This window comes from Hippoglossus hippoglossus, chromosome 10 (genome assembly GCF_009819705.1).
Source record: "Hippoglossus hippoglossus isolate fHipHip1 chromosome 10, fHipHip1.pri, whole genome shotgun sequence".
NCBI lineage: Eukaryota > Metazoa > Chordata > Actinopteri > Pleuronectiformes > Pleuronectidae > Hippoglossus > Hippoglossus hippoglossus.
In genome coordinates this window covers 60,125-73,458 of record NC_047160.1, presented here as the reverse complement: position 1 = coordinate 73,458, position 13,334 = coordinate 60,125, and the positions used below count along the sequence as shown (strand labels likewise).

At 38.9% G+C, this 13,334-nt stretch overlaps 1 protein-coding gene across 9 annotated transcripts in view; it reads left to right on the top strand.

Annotated features, from left to right (window-relative positions):
* csnk1a1 (casein kinase 1, alpha 1) overlaps nt 1–12,732 on the top strand; it is a 55,833-nt gene extending 43,101 nt beyond the window's left edge. For 2 of the 9 annotated variants that reach the window (XM_034599064.1, XM_034599069.1), the window contains 7 exons: nt 3,299–3,438; nt 3,756–3,834; nt 4,443–4,517; nt 4,601–4,707; nt 5,151–5,263; nt 8,064–8,148; nt 12,013–12,732. In XM_034599064.1, coding sequence (XP_034454955.1) covers nt 3,299–3,438; nt 3,756–3,834; nt 4,443–4,517; nt 4,601–4,707; nt 5,151–5,263; nt 8,064–8,104 — 555 coding nt within the window. In that variant the 3' untranslated portion in view covers nt 8,105–8,148; nt 12,013–12,732. Of the gene's footprint in view, nt 1–3,298; nt 3,439–3,755; nt 3,835–4,442; nt 4,518–4,600; nt 4,708–5,150; nt 5,305–8,063; nt 8,149–12,012 lie in introns of those variants that run through there. The other 7 variants (XM_034599062.1, XM_034599067.1, XM_034599066.1 and 4 more) reach the window with 4 other exon arrangements.
* Nucleotides 12,733–13,334: the final 602 nt, after the last annotated feature.

The window sequence follows — 13,334 nt, the reverse complement described above, 5'->3', positions numbered from 1 at the left end:
CATGACAAATAACATGACACACGCTATTACAAGTTAAATTGATTTTACAGTAACAACAACCAGCATTAAACTGTGAAAAGTGGTTTCTTGATTCACACCAGTAGCATTGCCTTTTACATTGACAGCTTTTGCAAACATTAATAAGCTTTGGGTAAAGTGCTAAAAAGAGTGACTTGTATGAAGCTGGATAAGCTGATGTAGCACAACACAAAGGCAGAGCCCTCAGCTTGTTAATTTGGGTCTTATTTATCTGAACCGATACTCTTGGTATTGGTCATAGAATCCATAATTTTTTTTTCTCCTTTTTAACCAGAAACTGCAAAAGGGGATTGAAACTAGACAGCATGATGAGTGTGAAACTGAGACAACTCAGTGAATTATGTAATGGATTGACATAGTGCTAACTGTATTACACTGCAGAATCTCTTACATGCAGAAACTATCAATAACCATATTTTTAGTCTCTGTATTAGGGCTGTCGCAATGAACGGATATTGTAATATTTAGAAAATTGAATTACCAATGTGTTCATATTATGCATACGATAATTCTGTGTAAATCAGTCCACCACTACGTCAATAATTTCAATTTCTCCCAGCCCTTCTGCAGTATCTCTCGTTCATACATCATAAGTGTTAGTTATTATAGTATAATTAATAATTGGTCTTTCAATGATCTCTCTGACTATCAATGAGATAATCATCTATTTGCACAATCCTAGGAGAATTATATTCTTAAAATAACATGCATACATAAACAATGTTAAAGATAAAACTGATATCTTTGTTATTAGAGCCTAAGCAGTGACCTCTACGACACTTAAGACGTGGTCAATGATAGGTTATGAATCGTGTGTTTTCTTTGTTGCCATGGCAACATGCCAAAAGTTGATTTTTAGTTTTTACAATTGATCACCTTTTGGCGGACCTAAACATGTTCGGAAATTAATGAAATTCATCACACACACACCGGAAATAAGAAACATTTACTTCAACATGTTTGAAAATCGTATTTTGCCATTTCCATGTATTGTACTTTAACATACTTCTAGAGGCTTCATCGGATCGCCTTCATATTGGGTCAGAGTAATCTAAACACCTTCACATTGAGAAGTTTTGCTCTTTGTGAAGCTTCATTTAAAGCTGGATCAGTGGCGTGATGTCGAAATTTGCTGTTTTGCCTTGAAACAGGAAGTCCTTCCAACTTGACTATATATTGTCCATTCTGCACCAAACTTCATAAGACCAGATTCAGAGACCCTTAAGAGTATGATGAAGACATCTTGTGAATTTTATCTGTTTTTATTTAACTTTTTGCATTTTTGTAAGGCTAAACATACATGAAAACTCCCTCCCCTACAAAACTTCAACAAATTAGCCCCAGCAGTACATGTATCATGGCCAGATAAAAAAAAAAAAGCTGCTTGGACCACTACACTACATTGAACAGGAAGTTGGAGATGTTGATTGTGATATACATTTTTTGCTTGGATTTTGGTTATTTAATAACTTAATGACTAAAACTGGACCAATTTGAGTTTTTCTTGATAAAAGCTAGATAAACACTATGAACTACTACTTGAAACAGGAAGCTCTTCCAACTTGACTATTTATTGTCGTGACCATATTTACATTTCAATTCAACATATTCATAGCACCACCTACTAGCAACAGGATGCATCTGCGATAGGATGTGACATCTAACACGTTCATGCACTGTGCAAACACAATGCATTTACCAACCTCCAGCAACTACACCGAATTCTTGTCAGTTAAACAAATATAGTTGAGTTTAGTCTGTGTGAATATACATGTTGTAAGGCTGCCATAGAGGAAATAAACTCATGACTTTAAAAAACTTCTTGGCGTCTCCTAACGACATTAATGAAGAAACGAACCAGAGAGAAAATCTGTCCAACAGCCAAAAACTGTCCGTCAGAAAATGAGCTCTGAAACACTGGAGAATGGAGAATGTTTATATTTGTGTAGAATGTCTGATCATAACAGTGAGCACTGTGTATAGGGCTGTGAAATATCTGCAGAATGAGCTGTGAGGGATGAGTGGGGTTCATTGTTTGTGAACTTGTGCGATGCTGGACATCCACCCCCGCACACAAACGCATTTTTAAATTGTATACGATTTTTGCGGTTTTGTAATTTCACAGGCAAATGTGTGGACATGTCTGAGTAGAGAACCTCCTAAGTTGTGCTTGTGTGCACCAACCTCCGGAGAAAGTCCAGAACCAATATATGTATTACAAACATTATGACTCTAATTTCAGTTCAAGGTATCTTCAATTTAATCATGACTAGGCATAATTCAAATTCAATATATCTTTTATTCGCCTCAATTTAAGATCCCTTAATTTTTTTTAGAAATTGTCCGAATAGTGTTGTAGATATCTGAACTTGAATTATAGCTAGTCAGAGGGAAATTGTGGATAACTGTAACCAAAATGAAAGATAGTTATATTTCAACTGAATTACAGATATCTGAGAAATGCATAGGAATCGCAAAACAGAATTACAGATGTTTCGCCAGGCATGTGTTTCTCATAGATATAGTCAGAATTAGTTACATTCACTGGCAAAGTCGGGTCTAGTTGAAATGAAAAATTTAATGTAGACTCAGACTGTGTAAAAAACATAATTTGTAAACTTCAACAATGTATGGAGATGGTGGTGCACTCGGTTTTGCTCGATTTGGTTGGCAGTGGCAGCACGAATGATGGAGACACAGAGAGGAAATTTAATTACTGACAGAGCCTGTAAAAACTGAGAAAAATAACTTTCACGGTCCAAACATGTATGAAAAGACCACAAACCACACTGTAAGTGGAGCTGTGCATGGCTTCCTGGGTGTCTGCCCCAGGACAGGGTTAGGCAGAAGGGTATGACGGCTCAGTACCACCTGCAGTGATGACTGCAATGAGCCCAATCCCATGGTAGGCATCACATGGCTGCAGTGTTGCGGTAATGTGGTTACTGTCATGGCCCCAGTTCAAGCTTAGTTTAAGGTATCTTCAATTTTGGCGAATTTAAGATATCTTTAACTTGATATATATATATATATATATATATATATATATATATATATATATATATATATATATATATATATAAATAAATAAATAAAAAATCCTACTGGAGTTTTCACAGCATTTTAAGACATTGAAATACGGCAGTTACAAACAGCTTGACGATATGTTAATTCCTGTTAAACTTTGAGTTTGGGATTTTCCCTGTTCTTTACCGCCGTCTCTGACTGATAACCACCATCTGTTCTCTCCCCATGTCAGTTGTTCCTTATTGACTTTGGCTTGGCGAAGAAGTACCGAGACAACCGAACACGACAGCACATCCCCTACAGAGAAGACAAGAATCTGACTGGCACAGCCCGCTATGCCTCCATCAATGCTCATCTGGGCATTGAACAGAGGTCTGTGCATACATTTAATACTCAAAGATGACTTTCAAGGAAAATAGTTTTCCTCTTATAAAAATGTTTTCTAGAAATCAAGCCTATAAGTTGAATGTGTTTGCTTTTAGCATTTAAAACATGGTAACCGATTTTGTTTAGTTGAACAGAGCAACCAAGGACTTGATTTGCAGTTTCTTAGTCTAACACTAATGCAACTAACCCGTCACTTCATGTTTCAATTTCCATGACAGTAATAAAAGAAACATCTATTCTGCATAGATTTTTCTTTATAGAGCATATTTTGACTCAACAAATAACGTTACTTTTGTCTGCAGTCGCCGTGATGACATGGAGTCACTAGGCTATGTGCTGATGTACTTCAACAGAACCAGTCTGCCATGGCAGGGATTAAAGGTATGAGAATATACCTGACTTTGCCAGTGAATGATCATAATCCATCTCTTTTCTCAAAACTACTTTTTTAATAAAAATGTTTACATGTGTTTTAAAGTTTGTTGGTAATATTTAGTCTACCAATAACGTTATGTTTTATAACCAGTGTTTACACAAGTTTTGATGCATGCACTGTATTTGTTCCAACTTCTTCTGTGAACATATATTTTATATTCTGTGTTTGTGTTTTCGTTGATCATTTTTAATTCAGCAGCCTCTGCCTAAGGGTTCCCACAGGTGTCTGTGTTAATAAACTGCTTACAGCTACTTAATCAGCTATTACTAGCTCATATACTGCTAATAAAGTGTTACTAATGTCATTTTTGTTAATTTTATGAAACGTAAAGATGCAACTATTTTTGTCAGTATTTTGGCTTACCACTAATCAGTAGAGTTATTACCAAATATTACAATGACAGGTGGTGCTCTCTGGTGCCAGCTATGTTTGTTGTGCTGTAAAAAAAAGTTACTTAAATACTTTTGTGGCCAGTGTTACAGGGGCTCTACACCGGTGTTTCAGTGGTTGCATTTTCCTAGTAATATTATTGTTGGTTTTGTGTTTCTGTTAGGCTGCCACAAAGAAGCAGAAGTATGAAAAGATCTCAGAGAAGAAGATGTCCACCCCCGTTGAGGTCCTCTGTAAGGTAAGACACATTAAACAGGACCGTTGCTGCAGATTACTTTGTCCACAGCCACATGACATAGTTTTATGAATGCTTGTTTCCAGGGTTTCCCAGCAGAATTCGCCATGTATCTGAACTACTGTCGTGGCTTGCGCTTTGAGGAGGCTCCAGATTACATGTACCTGCGCCAACTGTTCCGCATCCTCTTTAGGTAAACACACATGCAGTGGCCCAATCATTAGCCCCTGTCGTCACCTGTGCTGGCTTAAATGACAACTGTCACTATTAATATTCGAAATGTTCAAAGATCATACTGCATACCTGCTCTTATCTGCGTAAGCAACTGCTAATACATGCTTTTGATAGATTCTGATGTTAGTTGCTGATTCTCTTTAGCTTTTGTTTGAATTATTATCTCAGCACTAGAGTAGAGTTATAAAAAACTACTCCTAAATTATTTATTCATATAATATATTCATTTGTTCTTACTACTTTTTTCCACCTGACTTTGCTCTTCCTACATCTCTTACTTATTTCCCTCTTAACGTTTTCATTGCTTCATTCTTTCATTATTAGCCCTCTTTGTCCACCCTTTACTTCCTTCCTGTTTCAAATTGCTGTAAATATGCAAAAAAAATGTTCTGTGTGTTTCAGGACTCTGAACCACCAGTATGACTACACATTTGACTGGACCATGTTGAAACAGAAAGCTGCTCAGCAGGGGGCCTCATCTGGTGGCCAGGGCCAGCAGGCACAAACCCCCACAGGCAAGCAAACTGACAAATCCAAGCCTAACATGAAAGGTTAGTAGCAAACAGCCAAGCGACGTTTTTTTACAGACACCAATTGCTCATATATTCTTACAGTATTGTATTTAGATATTGTTCTATTCCCTTTCCCACACCTCAGTGCCCGTTTTTGAAAATAATAAAAAACATCAAATTGGAAAAGAAAAACTAAAGAAATTATTCTTGTTGGAATGATGAAGCTTAACAGCTTTATTAGTCTGAGAGGGCACCCTAAAAGAACAGAACATTCAAAATCAAAAACCTTGATACAATTGGTATGTCTTGCTTAAGCAAAGGCGTCCTTGGGGAATTTGACTACTAACTTTGCTGCCATGCTATTCTGTTCCTTTGTTGGGGCTCAACGGACTTTCTCTGCTTTGACACTGTTATAATGCTGACCGATGTGCTCACATTACATGCCTCTGACTTTCTTCAAACTGGATTATGATTGTTTTTCCCTCCTTATTTAAAACTTGTTTTCTGTCGCTGTGACATTATGATCTACATCTGGTCAAATGCTAATATATGCCAGTTGTGGTTCCTTAAGCGCAACAACCTGAGGACTATTGGTCCCTCAGGACTGAAATAAAGGGTATGCATGTGATGTTACTTGTTGCAAACGTTGCCATGGTTGTTCTCCTAACTGGTAAACATAGTGGAAAACAAAAGATGGCTAATTAGGGCTGCACAATTATTTTTATTAAAATATGTGATCTGATTTCTAATTTGACGATTCTGCCGCATTTTAATTTAGGACACCGGCTGCATGAAAACAGGCGTTGCTACTTTCCCTTAACCAATGACAATGTGGCATTACCTTACATGATGCAGAGTAGCAGAAAAAGAAGTTTGCATCAAGCACCAATAAAACGTTGTAAATTCAGTTAAAAACAAAACTGAAGACTGAGAATCAGAAAATTTAAAAGCCATAATCTTGTACATTCTAACGCCATTATTCTCTCATACACACAATTGTTGCATATTTTAATTAAATCATTCAGTGACTAGATAAATCACAGCTTCATTACCACCACAACATTCAAACAGTAATGCAAACCTTTGCAAAAATTTGGTAGATAACATTTGGCTTAAAGATTTATTCCACATGTTGTATTTCTTTGAGCACTTTATCCAGTGGCCTGGGAGCCATCAACAGAGAAGTGCATTAGTATTTTGCATGTGCCTGCCCATGCACTGATTACAAACAGCTGTTCAACAACATTGTTAAATAATTAGTAATGTAATGCCACTTCAGATAAGTAAAGATATTTAAGCAATGACTCCATGAAATTAAATCAATCAAATTTTATGTATATAACCCATAGTCACAATTCAATATTTGTCTCAGAGGGCTTAACAAGGTGCGACATCCTCTGTCCTTAACCCTCAACCAGAGTAATGGGCTTACTTTGATGAAAATATAAGCAACTTTATAATCTCTATTTTTATGCCTTTGCGTGGTCAATAGCCAGTGGCCGGAGGCATTATGTCGGGTAGTCATACGTCCGCCCCATTCTTGTGAACAAATATTCCCTTGGACTCGAGGATCAACTTGTTAGATTTTTGGTGGTGAAAGGGCAAGGTCAGTGTGACCTCATGAGGCACATTTTTGCCTTGTGTTTGAGATATCTCCAGTATGCTTTGAAGAAATCATTTCACATTGGGCAGTAACATTCACTTGGATTTAAGAGAATAAGTTGTATAATTTGGGCTCTTTGGTCTGGTTCACAGTGGCCTCACAAAACACGTTTTTGGCCTCTTGAATGCGATATATCAAGACTACCTTGAGGGAATTACTTCAACTTTTGACCAGTTGTGACCTGGACTCAAAGATTAACTGAATTCAGTGCTCAAAGGCAAAAAGATCAAGGGGACCTCAGATGAATCTGGAAAAAAAATGATGTAGATGGAAACTGCAGTGGTTGGCGGAGGCATACAACCCCAGTAGTATTTCTAGTTAGTCATTCAACTTAAACTGATATAAACACTCACCTTAATCTTCACTACAAAGTGCGATATGACAAAGCTGTAAAGGCTGAGAAAAAAACAGGTTAAAATCCCTGTGGCCCAGCAGCCCTGACATCAATAATAGATCTGGCAGAAACACAATTCTTACCTACCTATTTTCAGCCCTCCCTTTACCACTTCTACAGAAGCTCCAGTCCCCAAATTCATGCACATTTATTGGCAAGGTACACCACTGATCTCAAAAGTTGCAATTAGCCATCACAAACATTAGCATTATCTGTAAACAAAATATACCTTTTTGTATTTACAAAAGTTCAACCTCCAGAATCAGCCGCGACAATGAGTGAATGTCTGCCCTTGAAGAATCAGACAATCAGACACTGGTGTACCATTATCTCTGTTCTATCAGAGATAGTGACTCGCTACTTCTCGCTCGGCGGACATGTGTGTGATTGCAACAGCCCACCACACAGTCTGGCCCTTTCGTTATTTCATTTTCTTGTTTGGCTTAGTTGTAGTCTGTGGTGCTTCAGCACTTAGCATTTGCAGCACTACTGTGAAAATGACTGTAGGTATAAATGATTTCATTATTTAATTAAAGATGTAACTGATGATGTTTCAACATCAGTGTACCATTAGCATATACTGTTTATGACCATTCAGAGACCATCCTATGCATGAGCACGAATTACACTGTTGGTGACTGGCTGGACCAGTGTTGTGCTGTTCAAGTAGTCCAGTTTTCTTTTATTTACCAAATACCAAATACAAATGCTGTGTATTTAAACCATGTTTTTTTTTTTTTTTTCAGCGCGCACACAGAAAGTACAGCTAGTGGACCAGGAGATATGAGCATACTATGTACTCAGTGGTCATTGGATCAGAAATTGTTTAACGTAAGATCTCTTACTCAGTGTTTGTTACCATTGTTTCATATGTTCAGCAGCGCCACTCTCGCTCTCTCTCTTCTGACTCTTTGACGGGTCTTTGTCGTGTTTTGTCTTAGTTGACTGGTTTAAAATCCAGAACATTTTTGAACATCTTTTGACACCAAATCCTCTGCCTAGTCAGACAACTGTCGACATGAGATAACACTCTAATACTCTTGTGTGTATATATATACATTGCTCAAACAAATTAAGGGAACACTTAAATCACACATCAGATCTTGATGTACGAATTATTCAAGTTGAAAATCTTCACTGAAATCACAGGCTGATCGAACGTGCGAGAATTTCATCACAGCAACTGATAATGTGACTCAGTAGTGTGTATGGCCTACGCGTGCCTTTATGCACTCCCAACAATGTCTAGGCATGCTCCTGATGAGTCGGCGGAGGTGTCATGGGGATCTCCTCCCAGACCTGGATTAGGGCATCAGTAAGCCCCTGGACAGTCTTTGACGGTACTTGGAGACGTTGTTTACACGATACAGAGGTCCCATAAGTGCTCAGTTGGATTTAGGTCAGGGGAATGTGAGGGCCAGTCAATGGCATCAATGCCTTTGTCATCCAGGAACTGCCAACACACTCTGGCCACATGAGGTTGGGCATTGTCCTGAACCAGGATGAACCCAGGGCCCACTGCACCAGTGTACAGTCTGACAATCACTCTGAGGAATTCATACTAGTACTTAAAGGGCCCATATTTTACACCTTTCTGGGATTTAATCTGAGGTATTGGTATCCCTAAAATGATATATTAGTGGTTTAAAGTTGAAAAAAACTGCTGCAATGTGTATTTCCATGTCCTCTCTCTGGAGCTACAGACAGAACAGGCAGTTTTCGCCTGCCTCTTGAGCCTCTCCTCTGATCTGCTGACTGCACTTTGAGTGACACGAGACCAGGACTATCACCGGTCTCATTCTGGCGCATTGACCATCTCTCTGGTAAACACAGCTGAAACGGTGCTAGACAGTGAGCACAGGTCCCACTAGAGGCCGTCGGGCCCTCATGCCACCATCATGCATTCCGGTTCTGGCAGTTTGGTCAGAAACATGCACACTAGTAGCCTGCTGGAGGTAATTTTGTAGGGCTCGGGCAGTGCTTCTCCTCACACAAAGTAGCAGATACCAGTGCTGCTGCTGGGTTGATGTCCTTCTACGGCCCTGTCCAGCTCTCCTCCTGTGAAGGTCGGTCTCCTGGTATCTCCTCTGGTCTCCTGAGACTGTGCTGGGAGACATCCAGAACAAACCTTCTTTCGACCTCACGTATGGATGTGCCTTCCTGGAGGAGCTGAACTAGCTGTGCAACCTTATTGGGCTGCAGGTACTGCCTCGTGCTATCCAGTGGTGACTAGAACACTAGCAGAATACAAAACTAGAGAAGACTCAGTTAGGAAGGATAAGGAGAGAGCAATTGTGTGGCCACTCAATGCAAAACATTCCCTTTTTGGGAGTTGTCTTGGATTCATTTGCACCAACACACTTCACTTGTCCTTCCTCAATGGACATATTGATATCCCTGAAGTTTAACTGACTTGGCATTTTATTGTCACGATAAAGTGTTCCCATAATTTTTTTGAGCAGTGTATATAAAACACCATTCCTCAGTCTTTTTCATTGCCACATTTGAAACAAGTTCTATAGAATTACAGAAATATAAATGATAGAAATCAAAACTGTGTACATTCATAACAATCATGAATAATATTAGGTAGCATTTTGCAGTGTTAGTACTGTACAAAGTTAGAGCTGCGCTATTTGATAGATTCCCCCGCTCCCCCTTTCTCAGCCCTACCCCCTCACCCCTCTCCTTCTGAGTGTGTGAGACCTCAGCTTCTCTGCTCGCTGCTCACAAACTGGAAACAGTGTCATTACACCATGTTTTGAGCCTAAATGTCGGCTGTGATCCACAGGCGAAAGCGTCTCCTGAGGAGGATATCAGATATTCTTAGTTTATAAAGACAAGTGCATGTGCCCGCTGTTCAACCTCAAATTATTCCTTGGCATAACTGAGCCCACCTCAGCTTCACAATATACTTCCATTGTCTGAGTGCAGAACTTTTTATATACTGTCTATGGAGCAAAGTGAAGTTCGGAAACTTTGCGTTTATCCTACCTGCCTACCTATTTGCTTTATTACTGTTCACGTGTGGCTTATATGCATGTTTGAATTACTGACCTTTTCATACATTGCTGGTCTGTTAAGCAATCAACACAATCTTCCAACCCAAATTCAAAACTTTTTAAAACAAAACCTCTGTAATTTAGCTGGATATAAAGCATTGCAGTGACAAACAAACATTGTACTTTTTTCCTTGAAGACTAATTGCTTAAATGGAACTGATTTTATGAATGTTGTCATAAAGTAAATTACCTCCTGGTGCTCCTTTGAATTTCTGTCTGATTTGGTGAAATAAAAACGCTGATCACCCGTCTATTCCATTTTTATTGTCAAATTGAGCTCATGTGTGGTTAAGTTTTAGGTTTAAACCATACAAATACCAATACATGAAGGTCTCACTGTGAGATCTAAGGCAGCTAAAGATATTTGGTGTCAGTAATTTGCGTAGTGCCCCTGAGCGCTGTTACCTTGCCCTCAAGTTCCTGGACTATCATACAGAAGCTACACCATTCGTTTATAGTAATCAGTCAATTAGTGTTCAATTTCGCATGGACAAACATGATCATTATGAGCGGTTTCCACAGAATTTTGTAGGGAGACAGACAGCCGGCTCGCAATTCTTTATGCAGGAACAACCCTGCGTATGGACAGGCCCCTAAATGTCCTAGGGGGAGATGACGGTAAACTGCCAAACAGCGGTAATATATTGCTTTATCACCGCGGTGAGGAATAATTCATACCGTCAGCTATAATAAATAGTATTGTATATAGATTTTTATGACGTAAAAGTGCTGATGTTAACCATATCATGACTTCAAGGCTTCCATCTGTTATCCATGGGTTTACTGCTGCTGTGCATACACAGGCAACACTGATCTGCTGTCATCAGACGTGTGATGTGTGCACACATCCTGACCACATACCTTAATCTAACCACTGGATCGTTTTTTTTATCTAAATCACTGAACACCACTGTTGTACAACATGATTAGTGTGTCTAATGTGCTTAAGTTATCACTGATGATCAGTTTTGTTGGATGTTGCTCACGGTTTAATTACTGAATTGATCGAAGTGCACAGACCATCTGAAAAGCAGTGTTTATTTGGCCTTCACGCTGCCATTGTCTGTGTATAGTTGCTCACACTGTTTGCCTGTTAAAGCCTATGTTCTGTCACAGTCGTAGCAGTCATAGCTTAAAACCACATGGTTAAAAGTAGCACAAACAAAAATACTGGGTTTTATATAAAATATTTAAATATCTGTGCAATAGGATTTTTTCTGATTGCATTTAAAACTGCTTTCAGACAAAACTCTGGAGATTCTCCAGAGGAGATGCACGTGTAAACGCAAATGTCAGAGTGACAGACTCCGGATTATCTTCGGACTTTCACTGCATGGCCCCCTAGTATAAAGTCAGCAGAAAGTCAAGAGAATCCGATTTAAGAACACAGCGGGGGATCCCCTGCTGGAGTCACAGCGAGCGAGTGGGTGCGTTGACCTGTGACAGACTGGAGGCTCTTTCTGATCTTTGGTGTCTTGTCTTATTCCCTGTTTTTGCTCATCTTCAGTGTTGACCTCCTGCTCGCTGACACTAAGCTGGTCCAGTTGGTCCTTGGCCAGCATTTATATCAGTCTGTATTGATCTGTGTGAACACTGTGCTAATGATGCTGCCTGTGTGTCTGTGTGTCTCTAGGTTTCTGAGAGCTCTTTGCTCAGAGTAGAGCTGCAGAAGCGTTGGTGACCAGGGCCAACAAATGTTTCTTCCTGGACAAACGACAAAGAAAGTCTGTCTCTCCTTTCACAATAAGTATCTATGTAATGGCAATGTATAGATTTACACATGCCTTTGTCTGCTGTGTTATCTATATATTAATGTATATATATAATAAAACTCTCCACTCCGAAAGAAAAAGCAGGTTTATTTTGGATGTGGTTGCTGTAGCCCCCCTAGACACATACACCTATCCCCCACCCATCCCTCTGTCTGTTCTGTGTTGACTTTTTGTAAGGTTTCTTTGGAATCTAAAGTTAAGAAGTTAATCAGATGACCCCTTTTTCTCTCCCAGTGGATACGCCACAGCATTTCTCCCCCTCCCTAATTATTTCACTCCCGCATTTTACCAAGCAAATGTTAAAACATGTAAACCTGAAAACTGTTCTCCTTTTTCTTTCTCAAATAATTGAATGACTCAACCCTGGATGTTATTTACTAAAAGACTATGTTTTTTTTGTTTTCCTTTGGTGATTAGCAGTTTGCCTGTTGACAATATAAGCAGCTGATGGCAACAGTCAGTGGTAGAATGATACTCTGGCTCTCTCCCTCTTTCTTTAGAGCTCTGAATGATTATTAAATCTGTTGTACTACCTTTGGTCTTCTCCAAAAATACCAATAAAAACATAACATAACTCAGGCTTCCAAGCACATGTCATTATCAATCACCTATTTAACAAGAACTGTCACAAGAAAATGTGAAGCACCAGTTGTATCTGATTTCCCTCATTCGCCGATTGAGCTGTTCATGTTATGCAAATAGAATTATTAAATCTCCCGTACATGAGTATTTTTATGATTACATTGTTTTTAAGTCAAATCACTAGATAAATGGACAACAATCGATGACAAAAAACAAGTATCACAGTAATTTTATTTTTATTTATTGTAACAGTTAATAGAGAATTTTTTTCTTCCAGTAATCCAGAGTTTCACTTTATTTGTAGTCAAAGCCTCCAGACATGCCATTATCTCCATTAAATTGTAAACCTTAATAGGCCTCTCTGCATCTTCCCTCACTGTGGCAGCTGATAAGGTATCTTCTTCTTCATCCTGCAATGAAAAAGAACAATTTTTGAAAACCAATATGTAAAATCTGTGGAGTTTCTCCCTCAGGGAGATATTTCTTAAATGGGATACCTCTTACCTCTGTTGCCTATGACCGTATGTGTTTAGTTTAAAAAGGCACAGGGGTAATGTTTGATCTACTGAGTAGGCCACATGGCTTTCATAGTACTGCCATA